Here is a 22,390-nt window from a genome sequence, read left to right as displayed (position 1 = left end):
TCCAAGTTCTTTTTCTGTAAATTTACGAATGTAATCTTAGAAAGTTTTTTTCCTCAGAATATTACCCCTCTCTCCCGGCTCCGTAACATTATTTTTTTCCTACACCGGCCTTAGAACGCTGTCGGAGCAGAAGCAACTAGTGTGTGCCAACATCAAGCTGACAAGAAACTCTGTGGCAGATCAAGTTTCTGATCTGTCTGGAGAGGTCTACTGGTCTGGCCCACTGGAGATGTGAGATGTGGCCCATTAACTAAAATGAGTTTGACACGCCTGGACTATAAGAAGGTGTCTTTTTTTTCAGTTTAATCACACACGAGAGAGTGAAAGAATCAAAGAACCACTTGAGTTGGTTTTTATTTGGTTCCTAAAGCGCGTCAGGGCCAGCAGACAGTTCTCTGAAAGCCATCCAACAAGGCAAAGTTAAATAAGTAAATTGAGCTGGGAAATGGCTTCAATTGATCCACGTGACACGTATAACATCTAATACAGGTTGGATGATGATTAAGACTGCATACAAAACAAACATTTTCAAGGCAACATTTCTCTCTGCAACCAAGTGGGCTCCAGAGATGCTGTGGACAGGAAGCCTCCGCCTTAGGAGCTCTTCTTCTCCTCAAAGATGATGTTTGCTGTGGCTCTCTTGGCTGTGGACAAATGACACACACACACACACACACACACACATCAGATGGCTTGTTGTTATCTAGAGTCGGATAGCTACCAACACCCTGATCTTCTATTTTGAGGCCTTTTTGTTTGATGCTAAGCTACTGTTTAGAGAAACTCAACACTTCCTGCAAATGTTTCACATTAAAAGCCTCGCAGAAAAAGGAGGAAGACTTTTAATGTATAGAGTGTGGTCTAGACCTACTCTATCTGGAGAGTGTCTCGAGATAACTCTTGTTATGATTTGATGCTATAAATACAATTGAATTGAACTGATGTGAAATATCGGCGCAGGAAATGTTGAGTTTCTTGACATCAGCTAAACTGTAGATGAAATAAATATAAAAATGTCTTAAAGTCAACTCTTTGTATTCGTCAGACAGTCATTACGTTTACATGCAGTTAAATAATACTACTACTATAATAATAAAACGATTATATTTGGGTTAAAGGTGCACTATGAGTTCCTGCATGGTCACTTCTGTTGAAGTAAATACCAAACAAAACAGAGCAAGCTCGCCCCTCCCCCCATGTTTCCGTAACTGTCATGACTAACTGACGGACAGTCTGGCGAGGTCGGTGACTGGAGTCTGCACGGTGTGTTCCGTGCCGTCGTCCGTTGTCGGCCTTCATTTTGGCCGACTTGACATGCTCAGTCGGAGACAGGGCAGTTGGGAATCCCAAAATGGCAAGTGGGATGAGCGTGACTAAGCCTCTCAAAATCTGAGGAAAATCTTTTAAACTGACCTTTGTTGATCTGAAATGAAGACAGATTCAGCAGCTGCACGGCCTGTTTCTCTCTTAAAATGTTTTCAGAAACACGTTTCAGTGAACTATTTTAGTACAATATGAGATCGTATTCTGAATGAGTCGCCAGTAATGGCCGGTTGAAAAATCCAAAATCCGGAAGCAGCAGCCAGATCCACGTGACGCGTTCGTCCAATCAGCTGCCGGTTTTTATTTTTTGGGCGACAATACAGATTAGCGCCGCCTGCTGTTATGGAGACGAATTACGTCTCGTCGCTTCGATGTTCTGAGGAACTTTTTGGACCAACTCGGGGAGACTGATCAGTCACACTGCCTTTTCTGCCAACGGTCGGCCGTCGGCTCTGTGTGTAGCTGCCTTAACTGTCACTAACCCCCACCCCTGGCTGGAGTGGTTTGTTGTATTTTGGTGCACAGCCTGTGCCTCTAGTGTTTGTTTGACGTTTACGACCCCTGTGTTGTCTCTGGGCTTTTTCACGGTGTATTCAGGGGCCAGGCAGCTAGCAGATCAAGGAGAGATGCCTACTATTTGAGACAAAAATGAAATCGCGCTGAAACCACGCAGGAACTCATAGTACACCTTTAAGGGAATACAAAACACAGACCTTACCCCGGTTAAAATCAGAGTTCTCATAACCCGGTTAACAGACCTAGAGAACTCCTTCAGTAACGGGGGATTCCTGCATGTTTACACCTTAAATGGAGCATGGTCGGGTTAAGTGTATGCGCAACTGCCCCTCCCCACTCGTAGTCGTAGTAGTCGTAGTCATTGCTATGATACTATAAAACAAATGTAACAGCGGGCCGTCTGTTTTACTCCCCGCCGAGGCAGCAGAAACCGGGAGCTGGCTAAACAGATTGTCCATCTCTGGGTCTGTCTACGCCATGTATCGGCAAAAAAAGTTGTCAGTCGTCCTGCGAGAGTACTGTGCTCTCCCTACGCTGTGACAAGAGTGTGTGTGAATGAAACATTAAGTTGGTACATTTTACTAATTTAGTGGCCGGTCAGTGTAATTTTGACATGGGTCAACCGGAAGAAAAAGCCAGTTGTGCGTTGGCAGAGCACCACCTACTGTACCGGAGGTAGAGTTACTCCTGTTATTCTTCCTGTTCTTCCCCGCTCATGTATACGGGGAGAACTGGCAGAACCCTGTCATTCAAATACCCCGGTTACTGCTGTACATGTAAACCTTCTCTTAATACATCCATGATGTAAACGCACTGAAGGTTTCGAGATTTGCAGATTTGTGCAAAGAGCAGAATGTACAGGAAGTCCCAAAATGTTTAACCCGTGGGTTATTACACATTCTTGTTTCTCTTTCTATTCTACTGTTATTGTTATATTTTCATATACAGTTGTTTGACTTTTTTGTGATCCATTTTTGTTCCCCTTTTACTTAAAACTCCAGTAGTTACAGTAAACACTACACAACGTGTCGCTTCACACACCCTCATCTTTGAACTTGTCAGCAGCTTCTGACGCCTTGTCCTTCAGGTTCTTCACCGCGTCGTCAATCTTGGCTTCGTTCTTGAGGAAAAATGGTCTAACGATCCGGTTATAAATCACGACTGATCCGTTGGCGGCAGTCGGAGCCATGCACCACACCAGGAAGGCGCCCTGGGAAAGAAGACAAGAGTGTCTCATCAAAACGGGCCATCACAGTTACATTACAGGTCGAACTATTTTAGATTTGGTTGAGTTGCTGATTAGCAAAATGCTGAGTGAATTTAAGCTGGGCTGTTACTGTGAAGGGTAACAACAGAATATATATATATAAGCATATAATTTTTCTATGGATTGCTATTGAGTATTTTACACACAAAAAATGAAACCATGATTTTCAGGTCTCTCTCTCTCTCCCCCTCCCTCTCGGCCCATCCCTGAAAGCAAACACAGGCTCTCTGCAGCACTGGAAGCAGGTGAACCTGCTGACTCAGGGCGCACACACACACACACACACACGTTTCACTATCTTTGTGGGGACCCATCATTGACATAATGCATTCCCTAGCCCCTTACCCTAACCTTAACCATCACCACTAAATGCCTAACCTTAACCCTTACCCTCACCCTAACCAGAACCTCATTTTAACCCTAATCCTAAAACCAAGTCTTAACCCTCAAACAGACCTTTAAACTTGTGGGGTCCAGCATTTGGGGAATGCTGCCCACTCAACTCCATGTATCAGTAGTTTTATGAATCAATTTGTCAGCACAACACATTGACTGAAACACAGAAAATACACCGGCTGGATTACCTTTCCCATATAGTAGAACGGGAACCAGGAGAGGAAGATATCAGCAAAAAACTCTGCCACGCTGAAGAGTCCATACACCACCCAGTAGGTCAGCCATTTGGTATCATCTTCTTTGGTGGCACTCTCAATGGCCTTAATCCTGGAAAGAGAGAAGAACATGGAAGAGATGGTTTGATATATACAAGTCAACATTAACCACACTCTTGAAAATGTCACCCAGCATATGGTCTTCCACAGGGTGCCATTTGTGAAAAAAGCAGAGGGGGGATGTTTTTTCATTATGTACAACAAAACAAAACATGCAAGAATGAAATCCCCCTTCCAGTACCACCATGGATATAGAGCCACTCGGCCAGCCATGCCAGAACACTTATTTATGAACTTCAATATCCAACGGAAAATAATATAATATAATAACGGGTCGTTTTGGTGCCTAAACTTAACTGTCATGGCCGCATGACGTTCACTTTTTCTGGCTAAACTCCACTACCACGGCCCCTGAAAGCACCATCATCTGGCGGTGCCTGTAGCTCACAGTCACCTGTTGGCTGCTGAACAACTGCTGCTGGTAGCCGGTGTCCTGGAGCTCTGTAGAGGCTAAATACTTATATATATATATATATATATATATATATGTGTGTGTATGATCTTTCTATGGCACGATAGACAGCCCTGTACTTAGTTTAAAATACTTCTATTTTAGGTATATAATATATGGTCTATTGGTGAAGTAGCATTGATCACTTTGAGGGGGGGGTACATTTTGTCAAAAATAATTCAGTAGAGGCAGGAATATGTAGACCAGAAAAGGGGGAAATCCCACGCATCCCCTCCCCCCCCCGGAAAATCGCACCCTGGTGGTCCATCTCTTCCATCCTTTCTTTCCTCTCTTCTCTTTCTTTCATTTGTTCCCTGCTTTAAGCCTTACCTTGCGCTGTCTTCCTTCCTTTTTCTTTCCATGACATCCCTGACTACTTCAATGACTTCATAAGGTACACTTTTCCAGATTTGACAGATTTTTCAAAATGAGACTGAAACTCATCTGTCACCTCTGAAGTGACGAAAGACTAACTAAATGACACTGTTGGTGAGAGATAGGAAGCAAAACACAATCTCCGCTGCTGAAGTCAAACCCTTACAACACACAGCTGTTAGTAACCGACGAGCCCAACCCAACATCATGCAACTCAATGAGCCAATGCTGCCGCTTTTCTGCTCAGGACACTTCTCCTCTGCAATGTTTACAGGACAATTGCCCTTCGCAGACATCCAAAGAATCAATATTTTCTGAAATGAAAGCTCTTTCCAATGTTTCATCTGTAGCAAGGACTCTTCTTCTTTGACAGAAGAGTTAGTTTAGTCTGTCTGCCTCCTACAGATTTGAAATACCGCAGTGTCATACATTTGTACAGAAGTGATTGTGTATTTGTGAGTTTATTATGTGTCATTATCACAGATTTTTTTCCCCCATGTTATCTATGCCTGTACATCCTGGGTTTTGTTTAGTTTCTTGTTTTATTTTGTAGGTTCATTTCCCATTGTGTCATGTCTTGTTTCACTTCCTGCCTTGTGCGTTTTCCCTTTGTGATTGGCATGTCCCGCCCTGATGTGTTTCACCTGTTCATCAGCCCTCCTGCCACCTGTCTGTCGTTTCCTCCCTTGTCTTGCGTGCGTGCGTATTCTTGTTTAACTATATTTGTGGGGTCCAAAAACCATGAATACAGTATACTTGTGGGGTCCGGACAGGTTTGTGCGGCCAAAATGCTGGACCCCACAACTTTAAAGGGCTGTTTGAGGGTTAAGACTTGGTTGTAGGATTAGGGTTAGAATGAGGTTCTGATTAGGGTGAGGGTAAGGGTTAAGGTTAGGCATTTAGTTGGGATGGTTAAGATTAGGGTAAGGGGCTAGGGAATGCATTATATCAATGACGGGTCCCCACAAAGATAGTGAAACGTGTGTGTATGTGTGTTTATCTTCAGAGCGAGCAGCGACTCTAGAGTCGTAGTGAGAGAAACAAAGAGTCTCCTCTGTTCTTTCTGACCACGGTGGAACATCTGGAGCAGGAGAAGTTAACCCTCTCCTTGATTTCATGTTGTTGATGGAGAAGGAGAACCAGGAAATGAGTCGGGCGAAATGCAACGCTACCAAGCCACGGCCGAGCCACGTGCGTCGCCACGACGTGTAGTTACATTTTGCGAGAGGTGCATGTCAGGCTAGGGTCCGTGTCTCCATGTACCTACGGCGTCTATTTACCGCAGGACCATAAATTGTGCTTAACAGGCTGCCACCGTTTTTTAGACAGACTCTCAGAAACATCTACACAAACTATGATATGACTTTCATAACAGCTGCACATTCAGCTGTTGGTTGAACCCTGCCTGCTTTAAAGTCTCACTGCTGTGGTCAAACAGAGGCACATACTGTAACACTGATCCTCTGCACAAACTAAACTAGAGCAGCCTCCAGCCTCGGGCCCCTCCCTCTCTACTCTTCTACTGTGAACAAGACCTCGAGTCACTGCACTGGCAAGTGATATATCATCCACATATGAGAGGCCGTATAGGAAGTAATTCATACTTCTGTCTTACACACACTATTATAATCCTTTTACATATATGTATGAGAGGGTATAGTAGTGTATGTGTGAGAGTATAGTAGTGTATCTGAGAGAGTATAGTCGTGTATGTGAGAGAGTATAGTAGTGTATCTGAGAGAGTATAGTAGTGTATCTGAGAGAGTATAGTAGTGTATGTGAGAGGGTATAGTAGTGTGTGAGAGAGTATATAGTTGAATATGTGAGAATGTGTAGTTGTTTATGCGAGAGAATATAGTAGTGTATGTGAGAGAATAGTAGTGTATGTGTGTGTGTGTGTGTGAGAGTTTGATTGAAACAGAAGGGAGTTTGATTACTCAGCTCCTGATTGGTTGACAAAGAAGAAGCAGTATTTGACGGTCAAAATCCTGCACTGTCATACTAGTTTGGCTGAAGTGGTGCTGTAATGGACAGAGAGAGGCTAACTGAAGCTGTGGCTCTTCTAAATAATATTTTAGGAAATGGTGAGCTATTGTCAACGATGTCTCGACAATTAAATCAAGTCCAACAGAGCTCTGATTCGGAGATGCGGAGATTATTCAGGGATGGAACTGCAAATCCAGTCAGACCTGGCTCCAGCGCTAGTACGGCTACTTCTAGCTAGCTCAATGGAACACGGAGGACCCCGTTACCAGACGAGACAGCGTTTCGGTGGATCGTCGTCCAAATCCAGGAAGAGGTAAGTTGATTAAAAAATAGTCAAGGACCCTTTTTTATTAATGTCATCCTATCTGTAGTGTCCCCCCAAATTCATGTTAGCATGGTCATGACGTTAGCGCCGCTAGCTAGTTGCTACCATAGACTGTATATATTAACAGTCTATGGTTGCTACCCACATACAACACGGGCTAGCCATTTTCCATTGAAAACTCTGCAATATCTCCGCTAGCTAGTGCTAGTTAATATGATCAAGCAAGTTTGAGCAAGCTGTGTGAAATCATTTCAGAAATCAGGTTTCAGAATTAAATCTGCTGTTACATGAGAGAGAAGACACAGTATCTGTCAAGCCCTTTGATTAACCACAGTATATGATATTTTACTGTACAAATACATTTGACTTTGACTAGGAGAAAAAGATAGCAGCTAGCAGCAGCAGTTATGGAAGCATATTGGTAGTTATAGTATCCATTGCTGCGCTCCTGTTATTCCATTTCAAACACATTGTAATTTACTATTCAATGCGCAGCTTATTACAGTGTAGTTCTGCATGTATTGGATTTTGCCTATCTTTAGGTAAGGAGACATCAGAGTAGACAGCAAAGATAGCGTTAAATGAGAAAGCTCTAGCATCGGCTGGCTAGCTAGCTGAGTTGCAATCATCTGACTGGGTGACGATGTTTAGCCTGTGTGTGTCTTTGAGTACCATGAAAAGCGCTATATAAATAAAATGTATTATTATTATTAATAATAATATTAAAAAGTGCAATCCACATGTTTACATACATGTATTACAGTGAATAATAATCTAAATACTACTAAGTGTGGTAAAGCCACATATTTGTTTTTATATTTCTGCAATCTTCCCTTTAGTTTGTGTGATTATTAGACTTTCATATGAATGTTTCCACCAGGCGGTCAGTACTCAGTATACTACTGGGACTGAAGTAGTTCAATAAAAGATATCATTCATATAAATTCATGCATCACCTGATTTCATCATCACATCCAGGCCTGGCCTCCAGGAAAGAACAGTTTGTTTAATCTATCTAATCTTGTCTTGTTCATACTATACAATGATTATTACAGATTATCTGGCCAATGCTGGGTGTCTAAGGACTTTGAAACGCGTAGAAGACAAAGATCTCTTGGTGGAGTAATCCTCATGTTTCAGGTGGGTCATGAGTCACTGGAGCACTTCAAAGGTTTGTGTAACTCCATTTTTTAGCAAACATAATTAACCCTTCTAAGGTGTTCATATTTTTGTTACACAGCCAATGTTCCCGGGTCTGGTGGACCCACCACATTATTAGGCTTTTAAATCAATACAGCTATAACAATTTATGTAAAATTGTGTAACTTTGTGTGGGAATAGCAGGTGCAGAAAGACAACACAGTTTAGTCAATACCGCACAATACCGTGTGCAGTCATTGAAAATAAGTTATTTTTTATGTTCTTCACAGAAAATGAGCCAAGGCCAGTGAGTTTGAGTTAGAAGAAATAATAAATAGCATAATCTTTCTTTTAGCAAACATTGAAAACGGGTCAAACAGAGCCGAACACCTTACAAGGGTTAAGAATAATTCAAGATTTCAACATATATTTTTAAAAGCCAGTGTACAACCTTACAAACACTCTGAATAAAGGCTTGCATGTATCATATAAAATAACTTAAAGAACATCACGTTTTAGATAGTTGTCAATGACAAGGCCTTTTTACATAATCAAAAACAGAACTGTCCTGTAAGTCATCCCTTTCATGTGCTATGTGATCATTTATCCAATTTGAAAACAGATATTTGTATCTTCTCATGATACATTTTTACAGATTCAGGGAGGGGATGAAGACTCTTGGTGTTCTTGATGCAATAAGAATGCACCCAGATGCTTTCAGACCGCAGGTTTGTCCCGAGCCATCCCCCACTCACAGCTGATGGACTAGAACAGCTCTTTGTGTGGTTGCATTTTGGAGGGACTACCTGCTGGATGTTGACGGGTAAGTATTATTGCTAGTTATGGAATAAAAGTTTTCTACATGCTAGTTTTAATTTCTTTTTTGGTGTTCTTTGGTGTATTTCTTTTTCAGAGCAAGAGGGACCCTTGCAACTTGGAGGGGGGGTATCCTGGCCTTTGCGACGGGACCAAATGCAATTCATCCCTGGGCTTCTCCCCACCACCTTCAGTGGATTTTCTCCATGAGCTGCCCCTCAGACAAGGCCGTCGTTTAACACCGCAAACACATGCATTAACTGCCTGGTTGCCAGTCCTGAAAGGATTTCAAGGAAAACTCACTGATGGAGTTCACCAGGCCCAAAAATAATTGAATGCCATGGTTACCGTCATCGGCTAGTGGGTCTACAGTTTGTAGAATTCATTTTTATAACTGTTTCATTGAAAATAAAGTCATTTTCTGGAACCACAACATTATTTGAAGTCTCAAAATGTACTGGGGGGGGGGGGTCTTCATTCATTTCAGCGTTGTCACTCCCAACTAAAATGTTATGCATTGCCTCTGCACTGCCGCACATATACTCTCTCACACACAACTATACTTTCTCTCTCACATACCCAACTATATGCTCTCTCACACACTACTATACCCTCTCACATACACTACTATACCCTCTCACATACACTACTATACCCTCTCACATACACTACTATACCCTCTCACACACACACTACAATACCCTCTCACATACACTACTATACTCTCTCACATACACTACTATACCCTCTCTCACATACACTACTATACCCTCTCTCACACACTACTATACCCTCTCACATACACTACTATACCCTCTCACATACACTACTATACCCTCTCACACACACTACTATACCCTCTCACATGCACTACTATATGCTCTCTCACACACTACTATACCCTCTCACATACACTACTATACCCTCTCAGATACACTACTATACTCTCTCAGATACACTACTATACCCTCTCACATACCCAACTATATGCTCTCTCACACACTACTATACCCTCTCACATACACTACTATACCCTCTCACATACACTACTATACCCTGTCACATACACTACTATACCCTCTCATACATACATGTAAAAGGATTATAATAGTGTGTGTGTGTGTATGAGTATAGTGGTGTATATGCAAGACTATGATAGTGTGTGTAAGACAGAAGTATGAATTACTTTCTATACGGCCTCTCATATCCACACCTGTGCCTCTGCATCTGCATGTAGGTCTGTTCAAAGAAAGAATCCACTCTCTTTACTGTGGATACACAATATTGCGTGCATGCTTATAGTACACAACAACCAAACACTGGTTACCCTCATCTCACTAAGAACATTCAGCTGAAACTATCAACATCCTGTCTGAGTCCTGGGGCCGTACTACAGATTCTTTCTTTTTCTTATCTTGAAGCTCCTAACTGTTTGGTATCCATGGTAATTAGGGGTTAGGACCTGATTTAGGAAAGAAGCCATAACAGGTGAATAGTTCCTAAGTCGATGTTCCTATCCTAACTAAAAATAGGAAAAGTGCATTAAACAACTTCCCAGAATCTTCAACTCTCTGAACTTTAAGATAACTGTTGAGCTGTCTTAACATTTTTTTTCTATTAAGTTTGTGTCTCTCACGCCCACGTTGGTGGATGCGGTGAAGAAAGGCTCCAACATACATTCAGCTATGGATTTGATGGATTAGTGCGGAAGTGCAAGCAGTTGCATTCTGGGAAAGCGGGTGCATGTGTCCACAAAGATGCATACGTGCAACAATGTGGCTGCGTGACCAGAACCAGTCCACAGCTGTCCACAGACGCGCAGAAAGTATGTCCAAACCTGCGACCAACAAGCTGTCAGCTGACTGTTGGTTAACAGATGATCGGTCAAAGAGGGTCGGCTATCGTTAAGAAATAAAAACCTAAATTGGCATCCCTAGTTTGAATTTATGCTTCAATGGCAAAAACAGTTACAATTATAAAGTTGTTTAGCTCGGCGAGATGTTGCTAGGTAACATTTACATATACTGTAAGTTGATAACCAATGCTGGATAGAGTATTTAGGATTTTCTAACCTGAGATAAGATAGGATTTTTAAACTGAGACTCTTCTTGTCTTAACTCAAGACTTAAGAAGTTTCTGTAATACATTATGTCCCCAGCAAACTGGAAACTGTTAGCATCTGCAGTGGCACATTTAACAGCCAAAGCACATCGCATTACACTGCTGGCAAAGAAATAGATTTTCCTCATAGAGGAAGATTAAGAAAGAGCTTCTTTCTTAAAACAAGGCAGTGCAAAGACAAGTCAGTTTGCTCCTTACAGTAACTTCCCTTATCTGATCATGAGATGATTGAATGAGGGGAATCATGTGATGAATCATCTAATCATAATTTGGTTTTGCGATCATGGTATCATGCTGTATAATGTCATATTAATAAATGACTGAAGTAAAAGATTAAAAAAGCTCTCGAACCACTTGACACATTTAGGGCAGCATCAAATGTTCATTGCCATTGCAGTACCAATTTCAGTGACACGCTGTGCTGAACTAAACATTCCTGGGATGTTTCTGAAAGGTAAATAAAGCTGTACTTTTCTTTAAGTTTGCAGACTGACAAGGGACCGCGGGGGACTCCGCGTTAACTATGACCTTGATAGTTACCGATTTAAAAACTCCTTTTGAGACGTGGGTGAAGTAAGAGCTCGAGGACAGCTTCCTCTGTAACGTGGTCCACTTTAATGTCCATTACACAAGCAAACGCTGACCACATTACCAATCATCTTTCAGGCTGTGTGCGTGTCTATCTCCAGGTTGTAACACAGGCTTCCTGTTATGTGTCTCCACGCTCAATCTTGACATGACATCACTATGACATCATCACGGTTATTTTCTCAGAATTTACCAAGCTTCCCGGAGCCAGAGAAGACATTATAGCACTGTTTGCTTGAGTAGTACCCATGAAACGGAGCATAAAGTGTGTAATTGGAGTTGCCCTTTAACTCCCTGCAGCCATCTGAAGGCACAACCCCCCCCAAACCATACAACCATATCGGTCGTTTGTTCCTCCTCTCTAATACGACCCACAGGAGCGTTTCATAAATTAGCGCCCCTAGTGGTGGTAGGAAATATGACCTCATATCTAAACCACAGAAGGTAACGGTGGCGGTTTTAAACACGTGGTTAACGTTGCGAAATGGTCCCAGTTTGGTTAGGTTTAGACACCAAAACTACTGAGTTGGTAAAAAGATGGAGGTTTGGGTTCCAATCAAACGTCACTTCCCTTCCTGAAGGTTACCACGTGACGTAGCTACGTTTGTTTCCTAAAGTTTAAAAAAATGTTTCCTTTTCTTTTCAAACGGGACCCCGGTCTCCTGGGTGAAAGTCCCGTGTTTGTCGATCTGAAATGAAGACAGATTCAGCAACTGCACGGCCTGTTTCTCTCTTCAAATGTTTTCAGAAACACGTTTCGGTGAACTATTTTAGTCCAATATGAGATCGTATTCTGAACGAGCCGCCATTATGGTCGGTTTTGAAATTCGGGAGCAGCCAGCCCCACGTGACACGTTCGTCCAATCAGGTGCAGCCATCGCAGTTGTAGGAGGGCGGTATCTGTTTTCTTTGCTTGCCAGTGGTCAGTGAAGAGAAACTGGTGGTAGTCTGAATTTCCCTGTTGCGGGATTAATAAAGAATATTGAATCTTGAATCTAAAGGCAGCAGGACAGTGATGTGTAACAGTGGAAGCAGACGAGCAGAACATGTCTTATTGCATCAGACACACTTTTGTTCCATCAACGTGACTATTGATTATATTTAGACTCAATGATATGATGGACATAACTAGTATGCCAACTGTAGACATGTACAAATATCCTCTGTCATTATTATTAGAGTATTTACTACTCTGAGTAAGTGTAAGATAATAAAAAGGGTTGAATACTTTTTATAGGCCAATGCTTTTGTGCCATTTGTTATTTTGCTAAAATAAGTCCCTAAATTCCTTACAAAGGTTGTTCTTCTTAACACGGCTATTTAAAACACCAAGTGTGCTATTTCAACAGAGCCCATATTAATAGTTACAAGTATACAACATACAGAGTTACAGAGACACACGCTGGTTTCCTGTTCTCTAGTTCCTGTTGATTATGGTTAACCTTCCCTCTTGTCAAACACACAGCACCATTATTAAAATAACGGATATCAGTAAGCAGTATTTAGTTTTTCACTTGAAGTTTGTTTCTAATAGCAGTCTTTTTATCATTCATTTCTATTCTCCCTGAGGCCTGTGTGTCGCCGTATAAAAGCTCCTCTCTGTTTCGGTCACAGGCTCCCATGGTGTTTAAGTACAGCACACTGCCAGCTTTAATAGTCCAACTACCAGAACTGACAAACGGCTCAACTGTCCGCAAGATCCTCTCAACACTCCCGTCTGTTGCCTTCAAAACTCGGCGTACCGGCCCCGGAGGGAAAGGTTAGGCTGTCTGGGTGCCATAAGTTATATATCAGTCTGGAAAAGATGTTGGAGCATGTGAACAGTGAAGAAATACTAAGGTCTCTAGTTTCACAGCAGTGTGGTTACTATGGTCGCTACCTTCAATGTGCAAAAATAAGGGACACCTTGCCAGCGGCCCTATGCACAAAGCAAGAGACACTTAGGCTACGTTTACATTTCTACGTTTTTGGTTTTTGGTTGTTTTTTTGAGTTTTGATCCCAAAGTGATCTCGGTGTACCAAGTGTTTTTATCTCCAGTAGAAGAACTAATCTCTGTTTAAACTAACACGCCCAAACCTCATATCTCATCATCATTCTGGTATACTGGGTATAAACAGGAGGCAGTGTGGAGACTCCGCGCACTGCTGGTAGTTGCCATGGTAACGTTAGTAGCTTTAGTCTCAGAGAACGAGACGTCGTGACCGATAAGACCCAATCAGGAGGAGAAACGTTGGCGTCAGTGTCGGTGTTGCCAAAGGTCTCCGTTTGAAACACAACCTCCGCAGATTCAGAACCAAAACGGGTCAGAAGTGTTTCCTAATGTCTCCGCTTTAGGGGCTCAGAAACACCAGAGCAGGGGGAATGAGAGGGGGAAACGCCAGAGCAGGGGGAATGAGAGGGGGAAACGCCAGAGCAGGGGGAATGAGAGGGGGGAAACACCAGAGCAGGGGGAATGAGAGGGGGGAAACACCAGAGCAGGGGGAATGAGAGGGGGAAACGCCAGAGCAGGGGGAATGAGAGGGGGGGGAAACGCCAGAGCAGGGGGATGAGAGGGGGGAAACGCCAGAGCAGGGGGGAATGAGAGGGGAACGCCAGAGCAGGGTGAATGAGAGGGGGAAACACCAGAGCAGGGGGAATGAGAGGGGGAAACACCAGAGCAGGGGGAATGAGAGGGGGAAACGCCAGAGCAGGGGGGAATGAGAGGGGAAACGCCAGAGCAGGGGGAATGAGAGGGGGGATACGCCAGAGCAGGGGGAATGAGAGGGGGAAACGCCAGAGCAGGGGGAATGAGAGGGGGGATACGCCAGAGCAGGGGGAATGAGAGGGGGATACGCCAGAGCAGGGGGAATGAGAGGGGGATACACCAGAGCAGGGGGAATGAGAGGGGGATACGCCAGAGCAGGGGGAATGAGAGGGGGATACGCCAGAGCAGGGGGAATGAGAGGGGGAAACGCCAGAGCAGGGGGAATGAGAGGGGGAAACACCAGGAGCAGGGGGAATGAGAGGGGGAAACATCAGAGCAGGGGGAATGAGAGGGTGGAACCCCAGAGCAGGGGGAATGAGAGGGGGGAATGACAGGGGAGAAACGCCAGAGCAGGGTGAATGAGAGGGGGAAACACCAGAGCAGGGGGAATGAGAGGGGGAAACGCCAGAGCAGGGGGAATGAGAGGGGGAAACGCCAGAGCAGGGGGAATGAGAGGGTGGAACCCCAGAGCAGGGGGAATGAGAGGGGGAAACGCCAGAGCAGGGGGAATGAGAGGGGGAAACACCAGAGCAGGGGGAATGAGAGGGGGAAACACCAGAGCAGGGGGAATGAGAGAGGGAAACACCAGAGCAGGGGGAATGAGAGGGGGAAACGCCAGAGCAGGGGGAATGAGAGAGGAAACACCAGAGCAGGGGGAATGAGAGGGGGAAACGTAGCAGAAGATATTCCTTTTTAAACCAAAACGGAGTAGTGTAGATGTAGTCTTAGTTTCCTGAATAATGGTAATTGTTTTTGGGGACAGGGCATTTTGTCATTCCAACCCAATATCAATCAGAGGATACAGTAAGAGATGATAAGAAAAGATGACAAGATGTTAGAAAGTTCGTTGGAGATGAGCCAGGCCTGTGCAGAATCGATCATTGGCAATCGGCGTCCAATGCATGCTGGGTAGATCTGTGTCCGACTTGATCCCGACTTGGTCTGACGTCATGCACACATGGGCAACGATAACTCACGAGATTTCAGCGGCCGCAGGTTTTAGAGCCAGGCGCCGCAGTTGTTCTCCACCCACTGCAAGACCCAGGGCATGATGGGAAACGCCTGGCTCTCAGCTGATCTAACAGCTGATTGGTTCAGAATCGACTCAACATGATGACGTTTTATATCAACTTTTTATTATTTTTGAATCAGAGGGATTTTAACAGCTATTTGTCTGATTTAAAGGCTTATTCTGTACAGAACACATGTAGTGTGGCTGATGGTGACGTTTAGAAGTCAGAGAGACTAAATCTGATCAGATTACAGATCATCTCCAGTCTGTTATTATTAACATCAGTAACAGATCATCTCCAGTCTGTTATTATTAACATCAGTAACAGATCATCTCCAGTCTGTTATTATTAACATCAGTAACAGATCATCTTCAGTCTGTTATTATTATCAGTAACAGATCATCTCCAGTCTGTTATTATTAACAGTAACAGATCATCTCCAGTCTGTTATTAACATCAGTAACAGATCATCTTCAGTCTGTTATTATTAACATCAGTAACAGATCATCTTCAGTCTGTTATTAACATCAGTAACAGATCATCTTCAGTCTGTTATTATTAACATCAGTAACAGATCATCTCCAGTCTGTTATTATTACATCAGTAACAGATCATCTCCAGTCTGTTATTATTAACATCAATAACAGATCATCTCCAGTCTGTTATTATTAACATCAGTAACAGATCATCTCCAGTCTGTTATTATTATCAGTAACAGATCATCTCCAGTCTGTTATTATTAACAGTAACAGATCATCTCCAGTCTGTTATTATTATCAGTAACAGATCATCTCCAGTCTGTTATTATTAACATCAGTAACAGATCATCTCCAGTCTGTTATTAACATCAGTAACAGATCATCTCCAGTCTGTTATTATTAACATCAGTAACAGATCATCTCCAGTCTGTTATTATTAACATCAGTAACAGATCATCTCCAGTCTGTTATTATTAACATCAGTAACAGATCATCTCCAGTCTGTTATTATTAACATCAGTAACAGATCATCTCCAGTCTGTTATTATTAACATCAGTAACAGATCATCTCCAGTCTGTTATTATTAACATCAGTAACAGATCATCTCCAGTCTGTTATTATTAACATCAGTAACAGATCATCTCCAGTCTGTTATTATTAACATCAGTAACAGATCATCTCCAGTCTGTTATTATTAACATCAGTAACAGATCATCTTCAGTCTGTTATTATTAACATCAGTAACAGATCAGTCTGTTATTATTAACATCAGTAACAGATCATCTCCAGTCTGTTATTATTAACATCAGTAACAGATCATCTCCAGTCTGTTATTATTATCAGTAACAGATCACATGTAGAGCATTTTGACAGCTACTCTGTCATATTAAAACAACTGGAGACTGTGTACAAGCTGATATTTGGGTCTGATAACATTTGATTAAATCGGAATAGGACCTAACAGGATGTGAGTGTTCCTGTGACTTCCTGTTCAGCCTGAAGGCTGCTGGAAACAGCTGGAAACTGTCAGACTGTACCGCGGCTTTTTGTCCCCGCCGCCTGCTCTCTTCCACTTTACAGGCAAGGCGACGCTCATCTCCAACGAGCCTATTATCTGGGAACCTTGCACACAACTGCCCAGCAGGGTTGGTCTTACTCTGGATTCTTTAGTGATGTAATATCAAAGGGCAGGGCTGTATTCAATACACCTACTCAGGTTCAAACTTGTTCACTATCTGAGCCTTCAAAGCCTCTGAACACCCACACAGGTGTTTTCAGTTCTTCTGGCTGATTAAACTCTGCACAGGTTGAAGGTGGGCCGGAGCTTGGATGGAAATGTATTAGGTCACAAATCCTCTACCAATAAGAATGGCAGAGGTGTCATTTGTCCCGCCCTAACAAGTGCAACAAAGCAAATGAGACTTGGGAAGATGTCCATCAATCAGCCTAACCACGCCCACGGTCCAATCAGCCACATTAACTCAAAACACCTGTGTGGGTGTCCGGGGCCTTTAATGCCAAAATGCTTGTACTACTAAGGGAGACAAGGTTGTGGCTAAACCCAGTCTGGAACTCGAAAACCCACTGACAAACCTGTGGGTTGTAATAATGTCATATGTACTGTATTTTAGAGCATTCTTGTGTAGGCCTGCAAAATATAGGGCAAGGGAATGTCTGTGATTGAAGGTCCAAGAGAAGCTGTAAAATGTATGAAGGCATAGAGGCGGGGGTTTTTTTTCCATAGGAGAGAACTTGCGAGTGGTGGGAAAGGCTGTTTACTAATCACCGCTCATCACTTTCTAGCACTCTGAGGAGAGCGGAGAACAGGCGACAGGACTGAACTGGACAGCATTCACTTCAGAAATGCTCACCAAAAATGTTAGGTATACCTCATTTGTTGTTAGGGACCTACAATGTTGAAAACACATTATATGTAACCGTGACTATTAGTGCTGGGACCATATGCTTTTTGTCCCGATTGGATTCTTCCACGACATATGGGTGCTGATTGGATTTGTTTTGCGATTTTCATTTATTGTGATTCTAGATGTTTTGTGATTCGATAGTATTGAGTATCTGGATTTTCTTTTCCTTCTTTAACAAAAACAAAAGTTGAATAAAAGAGACAATATATCATGAGACATCATCATCGATACTTTTGTTCCCCTAGTGACTACTCAAGACTACAGTAGGCTACATACATACACTTAGTTGAAAGTTTTAATAACAATAATAAAAAAATTATAATATTTTAAGCGCTAAATTAAGGGGCTTAAATTCCATCGATGTTTAAGGTTATCTCTGTTTAGGATGCACTGTTCTGAATCAGATGCTGACTCCAACAGCTATGATCTATTCTATTCAATTCTATGTTCATATACTATATACATAATCTATGCTGGAATTTTAATTCCTGTTGAAGTTTTGACCAATGTGTTGCTGCATTTAAAAAGTTTACAGTTGAATTGTAATTCCTGTTCATTTTGAAGATCATTTCCCCCCCCCCCAAGTTGCTGGTGCAGTCTTATTGTAATGATTAATAACAATTCAGTAAATGTATATTTGTTTGATTGGTTACATTTTGTTTTACAAAGTTAGGAAAGCAATGTTTAAGTCCGGCCTGAACGAACACACACACACACACACACACACACACACACACAGTCTTTAACAAACAGTGTTCATTGTTTTCTTGGTTTTGGGAGGGGTTCCCTTCCCTTTTTATTTATTATTAATATATTATTTATATACTCTATTTCTTTTTAGTTTTTAGATAGATTATATATATATTTTTTTATTTATTTAGAACAGCTGAAGAGAGACAGGAAATGGGGGAGAGAAAAGGGATGACATGCAGCAAAGAGCACCGGGTCGGACTCTAACCCGGGCTGCTGGCAAGGACTGAGCCTACACGGGGCGCACGCTCTACCAGGTGAGCTAACGGCCGCCCGACTCTTTAGTTCTTTTTTATTTGACGCTGGGGAAATACTGTCTTTGTTACACTCATGCCAATAGAGCGCTGCAGGAATGAGTCGTCAATGAGTCAGCAATTTTGCACTTCCAGTTCCCTCGTCTCAAAGCCCATTAGTTTTTGGTCACATGGCTGAAATAAGGTCTGTGGTTAACACAAGCTTAGGAGAGTTTACCACTTTGTTCTACGACATGAATCATGTCAGTACCAACATTGTACGTGTCTTAAAAAAGGCGGCTGCTAGCAAGGGGCTAAATGAGACTACAAACGCCATCACGGCGAACACGTGAAATCAGCTGGAAGCTAGAGGTGTCGGCATGGGCGTAGATTTCAGGGTGGATGCAAAGGGATACGTTGTCCCCCTCAAAAATATGATTGTCTTGGATTGGAGCTTATGTCCACATTGTTACTTTTATTTTTTGGACCTTTGTGCGCTTTTTTCCAACGTTTTTGTCGCTTTTTTTCAGCATTTCTGAAGTTTTTTTCTTTTCTTACGTTTTCAGAAGTTTACTAACTGAGCAGCTTTGTATGACAGAATTGTATAAAGGCCTAACAGAAAATGTTGCGTTTTTTAACTGTAGGTACACATATTCTTTTCATTTTTTACTTCCGAGGCAAAGTCCAGGTAACAAGCTGCCAGAACCTGTCTGTTATTTTACGGATTTATTTCTTAGAGCGTAGGAAATAAAGTGTTTGATGCTGAAACTTTTCTGGGGGACAATCCCCAGAGCCCCCGGTTATAATATGCCCCCCCATGTTGAAACTAAACCTACTCCCTTGGGTGGTGGCGTTGTCATGCTACTGTGGTGTAGTTTTATAAGCTAACGTTACCTCTTTGCTTCTGGTGATTCCGTTTACACTTCTGAAATCATAGAAGTGGAGTTCATTTGTGAAGATTATCTTGCTGGACAAAACTCTGGAGTAGCATGAACTTTGGTTGGCCACAGAGCTTATTTTCTGCAGTAATCCAAAATCCCATTGGCTTTTTGTCAAGGGAACCAGGATGATGCAATCTTCCGGGTTGGACGACAAATGTACGTCATCCCGGAAGCACTCGATGAAGCATATTGGATTAAAGCACTAGCCCTTCTAAAGACCTGCCTGTTAGAAATGTCCAAGAGCTTGGCCTGACACCTCCCTGAATCTTACAGGCCATTTTAACAAGACTTCCAACTAACGCTTATCTCCATAGTCGATTAATCTGTCGATTATTTTCTCTTAGTTGTTTGGTCTATAAATTGTCAGAAAATATCAGTGTTCCCCAAAGCCCAAGATGACGTCCTCAAATGTCTCGTTTTGTCCACAACTCAAAGATATTCAGTTTACTGTCCCAGAGGAGAGAAGAAACTACAACATATTCACATTTAACAAACTAACATCAAAGGTTTTACATAATCATTATTGACTTGCTCTTTTATTACTCTTATTTTACCTTGAATTTGACTGTGAGCAAGTGCAACTATATATATAAAATCCCTGAGGGGATCAATAAAGTATTCAGATATTTTTCATTAAAAAAATTACTCAAACCGATTCATTTCAAGTTCTCATATTATGCTCATTTTCAGGTTCATAATTGTATTTAGAGGTTACATGGTTTAATTTTCAAAAAACACCATATTTCTGTCTGTTGTACTGCACATTGCTGCAGCTCCTCTTTTCACCCTGTGTGTTGAGCTCTCTGTTTTAGCTACAGAGTGAGACCTCTCACTTCTGTTCCATCTTTGTTGGGAGTCGCACATGCTCAGTACCTAGGTAAGGACTACTAGCCAGTCAGAAGCAGAGTATGAGGGCGTGCCCTGACAGTACCTAGGTAAGGACTACTAGCCAGTCAGAAGCAGAGTACGGGCGTGCCCTGACAGTACCTAGGTAAGGACTACTAGCCAGTCAGAAGCAGAGTACGGGCGTGCCCTGACAGTACCTAGGTAAGGACTACTAGCCAGTCAGAAGCAGAGTATGAGGGCCCTGACAGTACCTAGGTAAGGACTACTAGCCAGTCAGAAGCAGAGTACGGGCGTGCCCTGACAGTACCTAGGTAAGGACTACTAGCCAGTCAGAAGCAGAGTATGAGGGCGTGCCATGCTAGCAGCTAGGCGAGCATTATAACGTGTTCCAAAGTGACCACGTTTGTCTCTGAAGTAAAGGCTGGACTACAATAGAGCTGTTTGGAGCAGTTTGTGAACAGTGTTTTCAGATGGTAACTCCCTTTGGGGGGGACTTTGGGCTTTTTTCACTTTGTAAACCTATAACATGCACAAAAAAGATATACGACACAAAGGAAAGGGGAAAAGCCAAAACGCACAATATGAGCACTTTAACAGTTGATTGATTCATCTTTGCAGCTCTACTTAGTGGACAGATTTAAGTTTCTTTAACCAAACAATACATTTTAAATGAGTTTAAAATGGTTTTAAACTCATTTAAAGTTTAAAATGGATGTGTGTGTGTGTGTGTGTGTGTGTGTGTGTGTGTGTGTGTGTGGCCCCTCCTTGACAGAAGTGCTAAGAATAAGACACTTACGATATGTATGCTGGGTAAAGGAAGCCGATGAGGTTACACAGCAGGGAGGCTCCGTAACCAATGACCAGGTACACTGCGATGATGACGACGACAGCTGGAATAAATCACACCAGATGTTTGTCACCCCACAAATATATATATTACAGCCCACTGCACAGTTAAAATAAATATCTTCTACTATTACTCATAGACTGTGTATGAAGAGCTATTACTGACCAAATCAAGAACAATGTTTCATTTCTTTAGTTAGGTTATGACGAAATGTAAATGAAGCCGACTCCTTCCTCTACATCCAGTATGTCTTTCTCTGAGGTGCGTTTGTTCTCTCGCTGTTTCCTCTATTTTTCCATCCCCGCCCGTGTCAACACTCACCCAGAGCGATATATGTCCTGCTTACTCCGGTTCTCGCCTCGACTTTTGCCAGCCCATCTGTCATGAGATTCTTTTCATGGAGGAACTTATTAAATCTGTCTTTGAGCCCCTGCGCCATGGCTGCACTTACTTCTTTAGCGAGGCTGCTTGCGAAATTAGTTCAGAGTCAAACTGCGACAAGCCTGCAACCCAATATACCGCTAGGCTCTCTCAGAGGCGTCGAGTCAGGCCGGATGTACAATACAGCATCCCAACTGCAGAGTTTCAAAATAAAAGCACGACGTCTATTTAATGTTGTGAATTTGACTGAAAATCACATAGTCAATTAAAACCATTGACTGTAAATATTAATGGACAGAGCATGTGTGACGTCACCCATTGGTTTGAGGAGATCTGCTATGAGCACAGACAGTTTTACAGTTACAGTTTATGTATAGGCCTACAGATAATGTATCTACTAAGTTGTCTGTTTTAAAATTATTTTTCCACTACTATTTAGCACTTTGGACTTTATTCACATTTATTCTCTTTTTTTTTTTTACTATGGTTTTGAGTGTTGTTACGGCCACAGCAAACAAACACAATTTAAATGTGACCGTCAACCTCTAATAACACCAAACCCGAGGATAGTTCAATTAAATTAAGGTTTAT

At 42.4% G+C, this 22,390-nt stretch overlaps 1 protein-coding gene across 1 annotated transcript; it reads right to left on the bottom strand.

Annotated features, from left to right (window-relative positions):
• Positions 1 to 336: 336 nt before the first annotated feature.
• Positions 337 to 21,962, bottom strand: reep5 (receptor accessory protein 5). Its single transcript, XM_078271829.1, has 5 exons — positions 21,740 to 21,962; positions 21,368 to 21,461; positions 3,691 to 3,829; positions 2,881 to 3,049; positions 337 to 644 (listed from the first exon to the last, which is right to left on the bottom strand). The coding sequence occupies exons 1-5, from the start codon at positions 21,855 to 21,857 to the stop codon at positions 595 to 597; spliced, it is 570 nt and encodes a 189-aa protein (XP_078127955.1). The 5' UTR covers positions 21,858 to 21,962; the 3' UTR covers positions 337 to 594.
• Between the last annotated feature and the right edge of the window lie 428 nt (positions 21,963 to 22,390).

Source organism: Sander vitreus, chromosome 16, assembly GCF_031162955.1.
Source record: "Sander vitreus isolate 19-12246 chromosome 16, sanVit1, whole genome shotgun sequence".
NCBI lineage: Eukaryota > Metazoa > Chordata > Actinopteri > Perciformes > Percidae > Sander > Sander vitreus.
This window is presented reverse-complemented; position numbering and strand designations above follow the sequence as displayed.